At 28.4% G+C, this 16,670-nt stretch overlaps 1 protein-coding gene across 1 annotated transcript; it reads right to left on the minus strand.

The window, feature by feature from the left end:
* Positions 1-12,091: 12,091 nt before the first annotated feature.
* LOC127290671 (uncharacterized) lies at positions 12,092-14,014 on the minus strand. Its single transcript, XM_051319425.1, has 3 exons — positions 13,787-14,014; positions 12,752-13,159; positions 12,092-12,655 (listed from the first exon to the last, which is right to left on the minus strand). Exons 1-3 carry the CDS (start codon positions 14,012-14,014, stop codon positions 12,098-12,100), a joined length of 1,194 nt encoding a protein of 397 aa, XP_051175382.1. The 3' UTR covers positions 12,092-12,097.
* Between the last annotated feature and the right edge of the window lie 2,656 nt (positions 14,015-16,670).

Below are 16,670 nucleotides of genomic sequence, written 5' to 3' on the forward strand. Positions count from 1 at the left end.
ATAATATTACTGTAATATTACGTGCTACTTGGGTTATTTTAGAATTAATTCAAATTTTACTAAAACACTGATAAAAACATTTTTTTTTTAAAAAAAATCTTATTCTTCTCATAATTTTATCACATTTTAAGATATTTTTAATTTTAGTGAATTTTGAGTTTTTGTAGGTTAAAAAACTTTTAATTTTTAGATTTTTGTTAATAGTAGAGTAATTTACTCTACTATTAAAAAAATTGAAAGTTTCCTTATACCAGGGTGTTTAACAGGTCAGGGAAAAGTCAGGGAATTTCAGAAAATTTCATTCAAAGTCAAAGAAATTTCTGTAAATTTTTACAAAAATTAAAATTTTTTGTGAATTAAAAAATTTTAATGGTTTTTATTACCATTTGTTACTACCATTAGAAATTGATTTATTGTTAAATATGTCAGGAACCATATCTTTGTCCAATGAAAGCAGAAATAAGATTATTAAAAAAAAGTCAGGGAAAAATCAAAAAAATGTCAGGGAGAAGTCAGTAAATTTTTTTCTTAATCCTTGTTAGACACCCTGTTAAGTGGAGCGAGATCACTACTTTTTCAGTTTGCGAACTGTATCTCCGGTCCCCGAGTCCATAAAGACGAAAACCAAAAAAGGTTTGAAAGACAGACTGTTTTGCTACATTTTACTCCATTGACACAAGTCCGGTCTCTTCATTATTTCAAGCTACAGCCATTCTACGCTACTCTTGTAAGTGGTGATCTCGCCCCAAGCATTAAGGCGAGATCAGCACTTGTTTTTTTAAAGTAAAAATTAAAAAAATAAATTCAAAATCATTGAAAAACATCAAATAAATACAAATTAGCACTATTTTAACAGTGTCAAATATCGTCCTCAAGATTTTTCTCATATTAAGTAAATAAAAGAATATTATTATTATTAATATATGAAGAATATTATTATTATTAATATAATTTAATTGATAATTAAATATTTTTAAATTTTATGTTTCGAAAAAATACGAAAAATTATAAAATAGTAAAATAAATTTTTTTATAATTCTAAACATATCATATGGGTTTTTAAAATTTTGTAACTTAATCAAAAAAAAATTTATAAATTTTCATTTATAAACTTTATATTATATATAAATAAAATATTAGAAAAAGGGAAAAAAATCTTATTTTAAAAATCTGTTCTATAGATTGCCCGCAATGACGCCATTTTATAAAACAAAAGCACACGAATAATGAATTAAAAGTTTAATCAATTGAAATAATAAGTCATGTCATTATTTTGATGACAATAGTTAAGAATGTTTCAATAAGTTGGGTATCAATGTCTTAAATGCATACTCTCTTAATTTGAATCAGTGAAATTTCACTGGTGAAATAGCTAAAAGTCGGTTACTGAATCATATAGTGAAATTTCCTCTGAAAATCAGTCATAATATATCACTGATTTTCAGTGAAAATTTCACTTAATCAATCAGTCAATCTGTATTATCGGTAATTGGTAAAACAGATTGACTGATTAAGTGAAATTTTCACTAAAAATCAGTGATATATGACTGATTTTCAGTGGAAATTTCACTAAATGATTCAGTAACCGACTTTTAGCTATTTCACCAGTGAAATTTCACTGATTCAAATTAAGAGAGTAGGGTCACGATTTTTATAGCATCTGCTATAGGCAGCCCGCAATAACACCATTCATTGTAACGAAAACATATGCTTTCGTTTCCAAGAGCTCGCTTCTTTGAAGTAAACAATTTTTTGTATGATTCAAACTTATACACATTTTCTTCAAATTTACCTTTTAGATGATAATAATAATGATAATAATTGTATTATAATAATATATTATATATATTATATAATATATATAATATACAATATAATTGTATAATAATATTAATTGTTAATAATGATAATAATAATTGTCAAAGAATCAATAAATTATTCTGTTGATATAAATAAATTAACTATAGCATCAATTTACACAATGGCATTAATTTTACAGTACCATACTTTCGATTTAAATAGTTTCGTTTTATGTAATATACTTTTTAATCAATAAAATTGTTATTGAATCAATAACGGGAAATTCAATAGTATGGAACTATTTGATTCAACAGTATTTTTTTCTTAGTGTAAAATAAAATCTTTTGTAAATAATAATTGAAAATTAAATAAAGACTAATATCGTGGAGGTGATCTCGCTCCAAGTATTAAGAGAAAAACACTTAAAAAATCGCAAAATAAAATCATAATGTTACAATATAATGTTAACTGGCAATATTGCCTCCGACTTGCCGTATAAAATTTTCTGAATATTGCTCTGCAATATTGCCTTAAACTTGCCATGCAATGTTGTTGTGAGTACACGTTCCATACTTTAAAATTGGAAACCCCTATATAAAATAAAACAATAGTCATTTATGTGTCAATGGCGCAAAAGTAGGGGAAGCGAGACTCGTGTGAGTTTGACAATCATGCGAGTCGAGCTTCCCCTATTTGCGGCTATATCCCATACATAATTTTTTATAACATTTTGCGTCAAAAACTCGACTAAATTGCTGTAATGGAAGGGAAAAGTATGCGTAAAAGTACGATGTCCCCTCTTTTTAAGCACTTGTGCGTAAAAGACATCGATTTAGTCGAGTTTTTGACGCAAGGTGTTATAAAAAAAAATAATGTTCTATAGGGTCAGTTGGGGTAAATGGGAATAAAATCCTTATTTTTCACAAATTGCGTAAGTTTCTTCCATTAAAAGTTGCAGAATTTTTTGATTTTTGACAATTTGGTTAACAATAAAAAACTGTCACCTTTTATCCCGAATTTTCATATTCTTAGGGTAAAAGGGGACAGCTTGTCATTATTAACTAAATTGAAAAAAATTAAAAATTCAAGTGAGTAAATTTTATATGATTTTTAAGTCTGATTTCTTTGAAATGCGAGACAAAATACTAAAACAGTTTCACTTTGATTTTCAAGTTTTTATGCATTGAGCGATAACTTGAATTATCTTGCTGCCAATTGTCAAGATGAAAGTTTGGCAATACTTAGAACCTCCTTTAGGTGATCTGAGGTTAAAATATTGACGTTGAACTTAATTTAAAAACTGTAAATTAAGCTCTAACACCTCTTGTTCCCATTTAATCCAACTGACCCTATGTACTGTTAGGGTTAGAATTTGATGGGAAAAGGTTTTATGTTTTTATGGAAACTAATCATAAAACAAAAAATGACTCTTCTTATTACAAATTCCGGTAGGCTAACAATATGCCCTTAAGACAAAATTAAATATAAAGGTAGTGGATTCCTCCTACTACCATTCTATTATTCAACTCAATTCGATAAAATCAATATTCTGATCAAACTAAAAGAATTTCTCCACTGAGAAAATTCTTTTACAAAAAAACACTTTAAGCAACCCCAAATTGTGAGTCGTAACACTGTCTCCACTCGAGACCCGTCTCTCTCCAAACCTTAACTACACTCTAAACAACCCTGGTCTAAGGGGTTGTCCCCATTCTCTATGGTTGTCCCACTCGTCTTACTCGGAGACTTCACTTTAAAGACCTTGGTTTCTCATCGACAATTGGTTTTATTAATTGACGAAAAGAGTGGGAAAAATATAATGAATTTAATTGTCGCTAAGTCGCTTCTTGCAACCTTGCAAATTTGGGTAGTGGCGTGATCCACCTTCGATGAGCCACTCTTTTTATTGAATTATAAAAGGAGAAAAAATCAGATCCAAAATATTCTAACTGAAAAATCCAGTTAATTTCACATGTTAATATTGTGACCGATTAATTTTACATATTCTCATTAATTTCACAGGTCAACACTGATTTAAGTGCGGGAAATCTCAAAGGTGTTTCTGATAGGTTTTTTTATGTTGAACACAAATCCGTAAACGAGAATTTCATATCAGCTCTAATTTTTGAGAAAAATGGATTTAAAGTGTCAAAAAATCGCGTTATTGGCAAACTTTGAGTACCTATAGCACTGAAACAAAAAGGTCATAGAACCTTCCACTTGGGCTTAAATTAAAGCTTAATGTTTTTACAACAATTCCCAAAAGCACCATTCTGGCACCATGACCTCAAAGTCATTTTGTATTACATTTTTGAGTACCTCTAACAATAAAGCAAAAGGCCATATAACCTTTTATTTGGGCTTAAACTAAAGTTTGAACATTAGACTAAAATCAACAATAACCTCAATATTGTTAGCAACTATTGTTAAAATAGCTTTCTATGTTGAAAGTAAACAATTTATTACGAATGACTTTGAGATTAAGGTGCTGGAAATGAATTTTCAGGGATTGTAGTCTAATGATCAAACTTTAGTTTAATCCCAAAAAAAGGTTATATGACCTTTCACTTCATCGCTGGAAGTACGCACTTTAATTATTCCAAAATTAATTTTTGCAACTCAAAAATGGATTGCAAATGACTTTGAGATCACGGTGTAAGAAAGCCCCAATTTAAGCCCAAGTGGAAGGTTCTACGACCTTTTGTTTCAGTGCTAGAGGTACTTAAAGTTTGCCAAAAACGCAATTTCTTGACATTTGAAACCCGCTTTTCTCAAAAACTGTAGCTTAAAGAAACTTTTCGTTTATTGATTCGTGTTCAGCATGAAAAAAACCATCAGAAACAGCTTTGACATTTGCCGCACCAAAAAAATTTTTTAATTTTGTTGGCCTGTGATTTTCCTTTGCGACGTATTCCAGATAAATTTTGACAATTGAACCTCCCAATTCTATAACTCGTTTAGCACTCGGCCGGACTCTCTATTGGTAGTCGGGTAGCAGCGAGGGAGCCATTGACGCTCGCTGCTACCCGACTACTAATAGAGCGTCCGGCCGAGCGCTAAACGAGTTATAGAATTGGGAGGTTCAATTGTCAAAATTTGTTTTTACAAACGCTTTTGCTTTAGTCGCGATAAGTATTTTATTCCCTTTTTGAAGTTGAGGTCACGTAACATGTACTCTACATCGACTTGTTCCTTTTGCAAGTCTTTAAAAAGTTGATAAAGGCTTGGATGATTTCATACAACAAAAATTTGAAAGCAATTGTGCCACCCCTCCGACGCATTATTGGTACAAGCAGACTCCTGAAGAATGGAGTGGTAATGGTAATTTGCAATGGGGGTAAATTCTTCGATAATCCTATTGTAAAATATATCAAATATATTGACAACGTCAACGTTGAAATGAATTTTTATTATAGCATTTGTGATTTCTAATTCGAAATCAGACATGATGAATGCAAGATGTTTCACAATAATACCAATGCATTCAGCATAAATGTCAATGTGATTCTCGAAACTTTTGCGTATGCTTCTTTTTTCTTAGTTTTTAAAAATGAGTAAACGAAAGAACAATCTTATTCAACGTAACTGTTTAAATTTTAATATCTAGATTTTTTGCTTTGGTTATAAAATTTTTTTTGGACTTTCTGACCAGGACAAAAAATCCAAGACTTTTTGTCCGGATACCAAATTTTCTTAATTACAAAATAATAAAATACCGATTTCCGGCGGTACAAAGACATTTCTCTTTACTTACTGAAATCAACTATAAATATTAAATACTTTATTTCTCAATAAAAAAGTTAAATAAAATTTTTTAATTGATTTGTACTTAGAGGGTTTTAATGAGTGTATATACACTTAAAATAAGTGCATATACACTTATTAAACAAGAGAGTGATTATAATATTAAATAAGTGAAATTTCACTTTTTCAGATTTAAAGAAACTTTCAATAATAGTAAAAAGATCTCAAAATAATTTTTTTTTTAAACAATTATAAAAAGTACACGGAGAGAAAAATCTGCCTTTTATAGTATAGAAAGGTTTACATTTAATGCACAGAAATTTTCTATGCTATATAGACATGAAATTTGAGTAATTATAGTACAATCGTATGTCTTTTTAGCATGAAACTTGTCTATGCTAATAAAGTTTGTCATATAGCCTCTTATTACATACTTATTATACTTTTAATCCAACGGCGCCATGCGAAGATCGCACATAACATCATCCTACTATGTTTGCATAAGTTCTATGCTTTTTCGGGGATAGACTCTTGCAACTGGCGATTAGGGCAGTTCCAATTCAGTAAAGGTGGGCGTGGCCTAATCGCCAGTTGCAAGAGTCTATCCCCGAAAAAGCATAGAACTTATGCAAACATAGTAGGATGATGTTATGTGCGATCTTCGCATGGCGTTGTTGCTACTAAACTACATGTTTTGTACTATAGAAGCATATATACTATGCTTTTTTAGTACGGACAAATACTATCCTAAAAATTCTCAAATCTTTGCTCTATTAGTATGAAAAGTTTAAAGAAAAATAGCAGCAATCTATTTCATACTATAAAAGGCAGATTTTTCTCTCCGTGTAGAGGGGTTAAAAGTTTTGAGATTTTAGGTAATAGTGTTATTTTAAAATCAGTATAACTTTTATAAAACTTTATAAATTTTAATTTGTCAATAGGGTTTTTTTGATGTACTTTACAATGCCAAAAAAAATTGTCGATAATAAAATGTTAAACCCTATTTTTTAGGGTTCCGTACCGGAAGGTGGAACCTTATTAATGAGACTAGTGAAGAAAGGCATGTATCAGCCGCCCTCCCTAGCTTCCACACGAATTTATCTGGAGGGCTGGAATTTAGTAAACATATGTATTTTCACGTGTAGATTACAGAAAAAATATAGCGAACCTGATTGGAATTGATTATCGTAGATTTACAGGAAAAATATAGCAAACATGATTCGGATCCATTTACATAGTTTTGTCAAGGAAAAAAAAATTCGAAAAAAGCGTCTAATCTCCCTAGCGCTTTACACTATTTGACCAAACCAGTTCATATTTGTTATGCATGCGTATTTTCGCGTGTAGATTACAGGAAAAATATAGCGAGCACACGCGTTTTAATGAAAAAGGCTTCCGCATGAAGATTTAGTTTTTTAATTTTAATTGCATTTTAAAAATAATATTTAATTTTATTAATTATAGTAGCTTTTGTTTATAAATACTAAAGTTATTTTATCACACTGGAGTCATAAAAATTTGTACAATTTATTTCTTAAAAAAACACAAGAAATATGGAATTGTACGCTTCGTGGTGAATCACGCAAATATAATAATGGGACAATATTGGGTTTGAGAAAAAATATAAAAAACAGGGACATAACTTCAAATGGTGACTCGCAACTCGTGGCAGAAAATCATTGGTGAAAATTTTCGCAAATTTGATTAACATAGTGGAAACAGAGACTTTCACGGAAAAAAAAACTTGTGTGGCAATATTAAAAAATTTTAGGGGATAACATTTCGCCTTTTGTGTACAGCAATTTCAACTTGGAGAACAATTTTTTTTTTTAAATTTATGGATTTTCTTTAAATTTTGTATCTAGTGGTTCTTGAGGCCGCAGTTTACGAATCTGAAGTCAGTTTTTAAAAGTTCAGAATGGCGGATCCAATCTGCCTCGAAAACCACTAAATACAAAATTTAAAGAAAATGCATAAATTTTTTAAAAATTCGTTCTCCACATAGAAATTCTTGTGCGCACAAGATGAAAAGTTGTCCCCCACAATTATCTAATATTGTCACACAGGTTTTAGCTTTTGGAGATTAAATTTGAAGATATAAGCTTTCTTTTAAGGTCAGTGTAAAATTTACATGTGTAAATTATGTATACATTTTGGATTTGAATCACTTGACATTTTATTATACTTGATGTTTATTACAAATAATATTTCCATTATTTTCTGGTTGTCGTTTATGAGTCATATTTCTCGTCTAATTTGCAAGTGTTACATTAATAGCAATTAGTAATACCTTCTGTTAGTTTTAAAGTATTATGTTTACCTCCAAAAATGTATAAATTAGCTTTACTGAAAGACATAATTGTAAATGAGACCACAATTTTTTCCGTGTATAAGAATTTTGGTCATTATGAATTAAGAAAACGAAAATTACATATATATTTTCGAATAAATTAAAAAGTAGTACTAATATTGACTTATACAATAATACATTTTTTGTAACTTTACAGTTAACAAGTTTTATAAAAGATTTTAAGTCTATATAAAAGTCTCTAGTACGTCCGGTTATGATAAAAATACTGAAATTTCTGAAATAAATATTTTTAGGGGTCTTTACTCCAATGTTTTTCAAAAAATTTCATCTTGCGCATAAAGTCTTACAGAGTACGATTTAAGATTTCATTTAGGCCAATATTAAAAATCTTCGTGAATGTTCCACTTGGAACATATATATATATATTAGGGGGGCTTCGCCTCTCTGTGCGTTTCATCCGCCAACCCCTTATTTAAATTCACTAAAAATATTAAATATTATTTTGATTAAATTTATATTTAGTCAAACATTTTTACCACGGTGTAAGAAAGAAAGGTGAATCGACTGAACTCATACTACTGTTTTATTAAAGATTTCCTTTTTCAAAAATCCGCTAGATGGCGAAGTGTAGATGGTGTTACGCCTAATACCGCCACATTTGAAAATAAATAAAACTTCAAATTTTATAGAAAATAGGCAGATCAACATGAATATGATATTTTTCTATCAGAATTCAATTATATTTAGTATATCTAGTAATAATAATTTATATAGTAATATTATACATGTATAAAAATTTTAACTATATGCAAATAATACCAATAATATTACTTTATACATTAAATTTTTCTTATTATGAATACAATTTTTTGGTTAGGACTTTATTAAATATCAATTATACAAATATATTCGTGAAATAAAATATATTATTTTAATAATAATAAAGTAAAAAAATTTTTGAACACTCTTATTATTAATGTACATTTGTAATATATTCATACAAATGTATATATAATATATGTTTATTTTCCTAAATATATATATAAGAATTATTTACAAAACATATTTATGTCATAAATAAATTGCTTAAAATGACTAACAATTTTATGACGCAGTCTTTAATTTTGCAACTTTTTTGGTTTTAAATTCTTAACGTTTCTTTTATATCCTCTAATATTAAAAATTGGTGCTTTTTTTAATCAATAACATGAAAATATAAATATGTAAAACGTAAAACATCATTAATTTACATTTATAACATAGGTATAATATTCGTAGAATAAATTTATATTTTCTACATGTTCTTTCCATTATTTAAAAAAAATTATTTCTTAAATATATATTACTTATGTTTTAAACATTTTGTAACAGCTAACAGTCATATAATTTTGCAATTTTTTTTTGTTTCTGCTCTGCTTCTTTTCTTCCTTATTTTTCAATTTTGAAAATTGACGCATTCTTACTAGTAAGTAATAATGAATTAAAGAAGGTACCATCGTGTCCATGTGTTCTTCACAGGGAAATGTCAAACGCTCTAAACCTTCACTTAGTTCTGATAGTACTTCATGATAAATATTGCCTGAATCGAGATGATTTTGAAAATGGTTTTCAATTTTTTGATATAATCTCACTAAATGCAGATTTGGATGAATCAAGCCACCTAGTGATTTTAACGCAACTAATTGTGATTCTTGACAACCGGAAATTACGTTTTCGTATCTAGTAGAGAAGGCTTCTCGACATCGTTCACATTTTGTTTTCTTCAAATATTTTCGGCATATAAAACCCGTAACATAATAAATTATACAGTCTGTAATTTCGCTCATCGAGTAATCACTCTCAATAACTTCATCGCATTCCCAATCTGATGATTCTATGAGATGATCAATTTTCTCTTTTAAGTTTTGTAAATGTACTTGTTTATATGATTTACAATCGTTTTTAAATATTTCTTTAAAATCTTGCAACGTGATTTCTTGGCGTTCTTCGGCCTTTTCTCTTACTGTACAATTTCCAAATTTTGGTGGTTTTAATATTTTATAAACCGACAGTAAGTGGTACAGTTGTTTGAATGAGACAAAAGTTGGATGGTCGTTTTGGCACCCTGCTTGTCGGATAATGCCAAAGAATTGCTAAAAAAATATATTCCTTAAAAATTGTCTTTTTATATAAGAAAATTTTAAAAATAACAATTTACCTCTAAGCAATCTTGATTCATTTTCGCAGTTAAAATATAACGAAATTCATACTTATCAAGTAAGAGTTTTGTTAGATTTAAAGCTGAATGCAACGTTACACGTAAGCCATGTCCAGTTTGACTTGTGAGAAAGTCATTTGGAGATTGAACATTTTTTTCCCACTCATCCAACCAAGTAATTGAATTTGTCATCACCTACAGAAAAAATAAAAATTTATATATTGAAGATATAAAAACAGAAAAATGAACTTCTTATAATTGTTATATTGTTAATTCACCTCTAAATCTAAACTACCAATTCTAATTCCTTCTTTTGGAAATGATCTATTTAATGAGTCGAACAAATTATTTATTTGAAGTGTGAAAGCTATGGTGCCTTCACAACCTTCAAAATGTTTTCTTTCAACATTCTCTCGGATTTCTTGTTGTCGATAGAATTCCAAACCATCAGCAACGGACTTACTAAATATCTAAAAATTACGAAAAAATAAACTAAATAAGGTAAATTAAAATTTAAATTATTCTCATTATATTAATATTCTAACAATAATGTAATAAAATAGTAATTAAGAATGAAACAAAATTTTCTAAAAGTTTTACCTGAGTGGCATAAGAGACTTTCATTTTCATTGCGTTGGTAACTCTAATGTGATGAGCCGTCAATTTTGGACATACTCTCAAAGAATTTTGAGAATCCCTATAATATAAGGATTCATAGTATTCCCATTTGACAACTTCACCTCTGACCTAAAATTAAGAAGTATTATTAAAAGATGTAATTATAAGAAATTATTTTCAACAAATACAAAAAATTAGCAGCTAGTAAGTTTTTTACCTTCAGTATTCTTTTTTCAAGCAGCCTATTCCTAATATTTTTTATTAAGTGTGGAACATCGGACATTGCGTATATAACGCGATTCTCATCATACGGATTGTCAAAACAAAACTTCAGTTTGTCCAGCTTACCACTGATTCCAAAACTGGTCCACATGCTTTTGTTGGTAGTGGCACCATCACAAACAATACCATGGACCTTACCACCAGCCTTTTCAATTTTAATAATTGCTTGTAATACTAAAATTGACAGAACATTCGAAGGTGTCGTTCCTTTCGACCCAAACATAGCAATAGGTTGATGAAAATTTTGACATAGAGATGAAAACATGAAGACTAAGGCATAATTTGCTTCTTCTTTAAGAGTCAAGCCATTACGATCTTCCATGTCTTCACCATAATCTTGTAACCCAGCAAACGTCATAGTTTTCATATCCACCTCAATACTTTTGCGAACTACAATTTCATCAAAAGTTAAAACTCCATTTCGACTTATTTCCGGATATAATAACAATTGTTTTTCGAACATAGCAAAAAATTGGTCATCAAACCCACAATTTGATTTTGAGGCTCGCACATATTTAATGATGGTGGATTTTGAAGGTAGTGGTAAAATATTGTTTGTTCTTAGCATATTATACGTCGCAGAACTGCGAATGTATATTAACAAGCACAATAATAACCACTCATGACTATAACGCCGACCATGACTACTTTTAACTTTACCAGCCGCAAAACATTCTTCGATTAATGTCACCTACAAAGAAGGGGAAATTTAATGAAAACATTTATCATGTTTGTAAAATTGTTTATTATTACATAATTCAATTGGACTCTTTTTATTGTACAATATAGCTGAAAGTACACTAATCGAATATAATTTGTAAAAATCAATTTAATAATTATTAATAATTATTATAAAATACCGAAATTTAATAATTATCGAAATCTATCAAAGATGTGCTGATTATAAACAGCATTAAAAAAATTATTTCTTTAATTTAATTAGATGTAACTTATTGTAAATAAATTAGAAAAAAATAAGTCTTATAAATATACATATAATAAAAAAGTAATTAAATTAAAAACCTTCATACCCCAATCATGCTACAAATGTATTACAAAACAGTTGTAAAAATAAATTTTTAATAGAATAATAAAATTGATCGAGATATTCCATCTGCGTTAAAAATAAAAATCCCATATTCTTTTCACCAAAATTTTATGTTTACCTGATTTGCAGGAAGTTTTTCCGAACAACTTCTAAGCTTCTCTGCAAAACTCGATTTTTCCATTACATTCAACCGATCTTGTACTTCACTCAGTTCTATCTGTAATTCTTCAAGCTTTTTTTCTTTCCTAGTGAGTCTTTGTTTTACAACTTGCTGCCTTTTTATTGATAGTCTGATTTTATTTCGTGTTGTCGGTGTTCCTGGTACTCTAACTCTTATTTTTGATTTGTCTTGCCTTTTCAAATTTTGAGGTAATAATTGATATAATGAAAGACAATAAGGGCATACGGTTCCGTTGTCCATAACTTTTGGACATTTGTTATGCCTCCATGTTACTCCATCTCGTTGTGCACACTCAGGATGAATATTTTTATACATATGACTGCCGGGACCTCCTACACAAGTTTCCAATTTATCTATTTCAAAAAGTAATTTTTCAAACTCCTTGAAACTTGATGGTTTGTTTTTTACGCAATCCAATTCAAGACTTTGTCCTAAGAATATCAAATGCACCTCAGATTCACCATTAACCGTTACCTAAAACATAAATTTATTAATACTTGAGTAAAAAATGATTATTTCGTTTTAAAAAAATATTTCAATTTATAGAAAAATATTCCTATATTTAAATACCTGTTTAGTGAAAGTTGGTGTAACACTTCTGCTAGTAGAAGATGGAATTACTTTTAGAAAAGGAAAAACAAGTAATTTGGTTTGCTTGCAGTGCGTTGTTCCCCATTCATCCCTTGGCAGCTTTAAATTTCCTAAATTTTGTACTAAATCCTCATATAAACTGATTATAGGAACTGTATTGTTGACATTAGGATCTTCGGGCTTTAGGCTACTATTAATTAATTCTTCCTGTATTTCACTTTTATTACAGGGTAAATCGTCTATATCCATATTTTCTTCTAAAAGATTTTCTGAGAAACATTCATCCACATCACTTTTAAACCTTTTACTACATGGAAACTCCTCTTCACAATCGGAATTATCATGACTGCAAGGAAAAGCTCCTTTGACCAGTCGTTTTGACGAAAACTGACACTGAAGCAAATTATATAAATTTTTTTACAAATACATATACAGAAAATAAAATGTTCTTTAAGTAAATAAAGAGATAAAATTATTGAAAAGTAGTGAATAATATATTGATTCTCTAAAATAAAAATGTTATGCTATATATCAGGAGAATGTATACAAAATTTGATAAATCCATATTTTCTTATTTCCAGAAGTTGAAACCAATGACTTTTCTCACATAAACACTACAGTTAATTTTTCAAATACAAATGTAATAATTTATTTTTACAACAATATTTTTATATTTAAGACATTTTGTTTTCAATTAAACTTTATCATAATCAAGTGATTGATATAGGTTTTGATAATTTTTTCTGTAAAAAAATAAAAATTATAAATCACCTTAGTAATGTTAAAAAGTTAATAAATTAAAAATTCAATGTTAATGCATTTTGTTCTTAAATTTAATAGTAACAGATCGATTTGTAAGGTTTTAAAAATATTAAATTTATGTATATCTCGAATTTTTAAATAAATGAATTTATCAACTTTTGAAAACTTGCTCGTCATATTTGAAATGCATTTATAGCAAAGACAAAGTGTTATCAAGTTTTATTATAAATTTTATAAATAGGAAATACTTACACAATACATAATAAATCCATCAGCATCGCGCACAACTTCACCTTTTTTAATATCATTTTCGTGAAAATGTTTTTCACAAACGTAAGCGGCTGCACTTATGTTTGTGCTTAAAATATTTTCCCACTTTTCTCTCTCCTTTAAATCAATAGGTGCTTTAAAAAGTGTTATTTTATCGTCCTTCTTTAAGTCGCGACTCTCACAAGATTTTACGCAACAGCGTCTTACCATTTTTTAATTTTATTACTCAATTTTAAATCAAAACGATGTGTTTACCAACAACATGTCAAAAATAATTTTTAGGTTAGGAATCGTAACATGAACTACAATGCGACATCTGATTCATACTCCGAGAAACAAATCTTTAAGCAAACACAATTTTGGTGGTGGGGGTAGGAAGTCGATTCACCTTTCTTTCTTACACCGTGATTTTTACATTTGAATAACAGAAATTTATTTATATTTTAATATGAACATCTCTTGACTTCTAATGCTAATTTCAAGGTTATTTTTATCTCAACTCCTTCAAAAACTTTAATTTTTGAGGTTATGTTCGTTTTAATCTATGATTTTGTCGTTTGACCTTGATCATTGATGTTATCTTAATTTTTAACTTATGTTTTTAATATAGATAGTACAATCTCTGAAATTTTCGAGACAAATTCTGAACGTTAGGCGAATTTGAATGCTTCGCGAGCTGAATGGTAAACTAATACAGCGAATTCCCGCGTAGTGCCGAAATTTTCGCCTAGTGTTCATTTGAGACAAATTCTGAACGGTACGCGAGTCTGAATGCTTTGTGAGTTGAATGGTAGGCGAGTACTTTGAGCTTCCGCGTAGCGTTGAAGTTCTCGCCTAGCGTTTAATCTTAAATCAGCGGTAGTGGTATCGGCGATATCTTTTTATAATATAGTAATGATAAAAAAATGCATTATATAATTAATTACAAAAAAATAATAAATACGCCAAATAAAATTATCACTCCACATAAATTCAAGTTTCTACTAATATAAAATCACAATATTGCCTATAAGATTGAAATGATACCACACACACTCTTATACAATTTTTTGATACAATATATATTTTAACGCTATTTTCAATATATAATATTTTTGGAAACAATAGAAACAAGTTGTAAATTCAGATGACATGAACATTTTGCTTTCTCTTTACGATCAGCAAAAAAATTTGCTTCCTCGTGGAGAAAGCATTAACATTGAAATAAACATACATAAATAATATAATAATATACACATTTGAGTATACATTTGAGTAAAATTTAAAGAATTAATGGAAGTTAAAAAATCAAAAATTAACATTTTAGCTGAAATTTATAAAAATTAATGAAAAATAATATATAATTTATAATTATTTACAATTATATCGGTTCGTTTCAATGCAAGGAACACAATTATTTTATATTTAAACTTGAATTTAAATAATCACAAAATTTTATAGCCAAAATGTGAATTTTTGATTTTTTAACTTTCATTAATTCTTTAAATTTAAATTCAAACTATACTTTATATATACCAATCGATTTGTCTTGACGTAAGGAATACCATTTTATTATATATAACCTTAAATTTTTCTATTTAAAAAATTTTTCTATTAAAAAAAATTTTTGGAAAAAAAAAGATAAAATTTTTTTTTTTTGGTATTTTTTAAAATCCTTTGGTCAGTTTTAAGATATTAATATGATAAATAAGCCTACCAATTTTTATCTAAATCCATTAAAACCTGTTAAAGTTATCGTCTGAACAAAAAAGGGATCCACACACACACACACACACACAAACATACATCCGGACAATTGATCAGGATCTTATAAAACATGTTTCTATATAGAGAAAAATTTGTTCCCGCCAGCTTAAAAATTTTTATAAACGAAAGAACTACAAAGCTTCCTCCATGAGGAAGCAAGAGGAAGGTTAATTTAGAATAATGCGAATTATTCGTATAACTTCGTCTACAATCGATGTGTGAGAAAAAATACATATAAGAACAAATTCGATTCTAATACCGGGTGAATATTTATGTATGTAAATTATGTACTAAAATATAAAATGGACAAATGCCTCACTCACCGTAATTTCGGAATTTTCATTTTTCTGTAAGGGTTCAAAAACATTTTTTTTCAATTCTGATACCTTAAAGCTTCTATATACGAAATGCCAAGAATTAAGGACTCATATTACAAAAATAACTAACGCCAAAACTTGAAAATCTCAAAAAATTTCTACATAAACATTACTATACAAAAGTGAAAGTTTTAGATTTCAATTCTTAAAAACTTGTGGCGATGTTTTTTTACTTATGTTAAGTACATGTTAGACAATGTAAAAAATTAAAACGGGAATTTTAGTCCTGCATTATTTTTGTTTCAATACTTTTAACAGAATACATTGAATAATAACTTACCCTTGAACAAGTAATATAAAGATATAATTAAAATTGAAAATTATCAATAATTACCGAAACTTTTGAAATTTCCGAAAACTGACAAAATATTTGTTTAAATAGTTTTAAGTACAAATCTTTTTTATTCGTTTTGATCGGTCGACTAAATTTTTTTGTTTGGACAGCTAAATAATTTGTTAACGTATGACATCCGTAACCAGAAACATTTACGAGAACAGAGCATGCGCAATTAAGCAATCAAACCGTTTGGTTCCGAGAACCAATAATAATTCGATTAACATAAGCAAAAACTTTCAGGAAATATTTTACAAGAGCTAACTAAATTTCTCGATTGATTGCTATGTTTTTGTTATGTTAACTACATTTTTAAATTATATATGTAGGCTAATAATAGGTACATTAATTTAATATTAAAAATACATGATAGTGAATTCGTAATCATCAAACCCCAAATAACAAGATT

This window comes from Leptopilina boulardi, unplaced genomic scaffold (genome assembly GCF_019393585.1).
Source record: "Leptopilina boulardi isolate dan_hultmark-lab unplaced genomic scaffold, ZJU_Lbou_2.1 LbouV2_8, whole genome shotgun sequence".
Classification (NCBI taxonomy): domain Eukaryota; kingdom Metazoa; phylum Arthropoda; class Insecta; order Hymenoptera; family Figitidae; genus Leptopilina; species Leptopilina boulardi.

Excerpts from the sequence above, each read along its gene's own strand:
- LOC127290671 (XM_051319425.1), bottom strand. The coding sequence starts at position 14,014 with ATGGTAAGACGCTGTTGCGTAAAATCTTGTGAGAGTCGCGACTTAAAG. Across the intron at positions 13,160-13,786 it reads ATGGATTTATTATGTATTGT|TTTTCGTCAAAACGACTGGT; the intron begins GTAAGTATTTCC and ends CTTCAGTGTCAG. Across the intron at positions 12,656-12,751 it reads CACCAACTTTCACTAAACAG|GTAACGGTTAATGGTGAATC; the intron begins GTATTTAAATAT and ends TTTATGTTTTAG.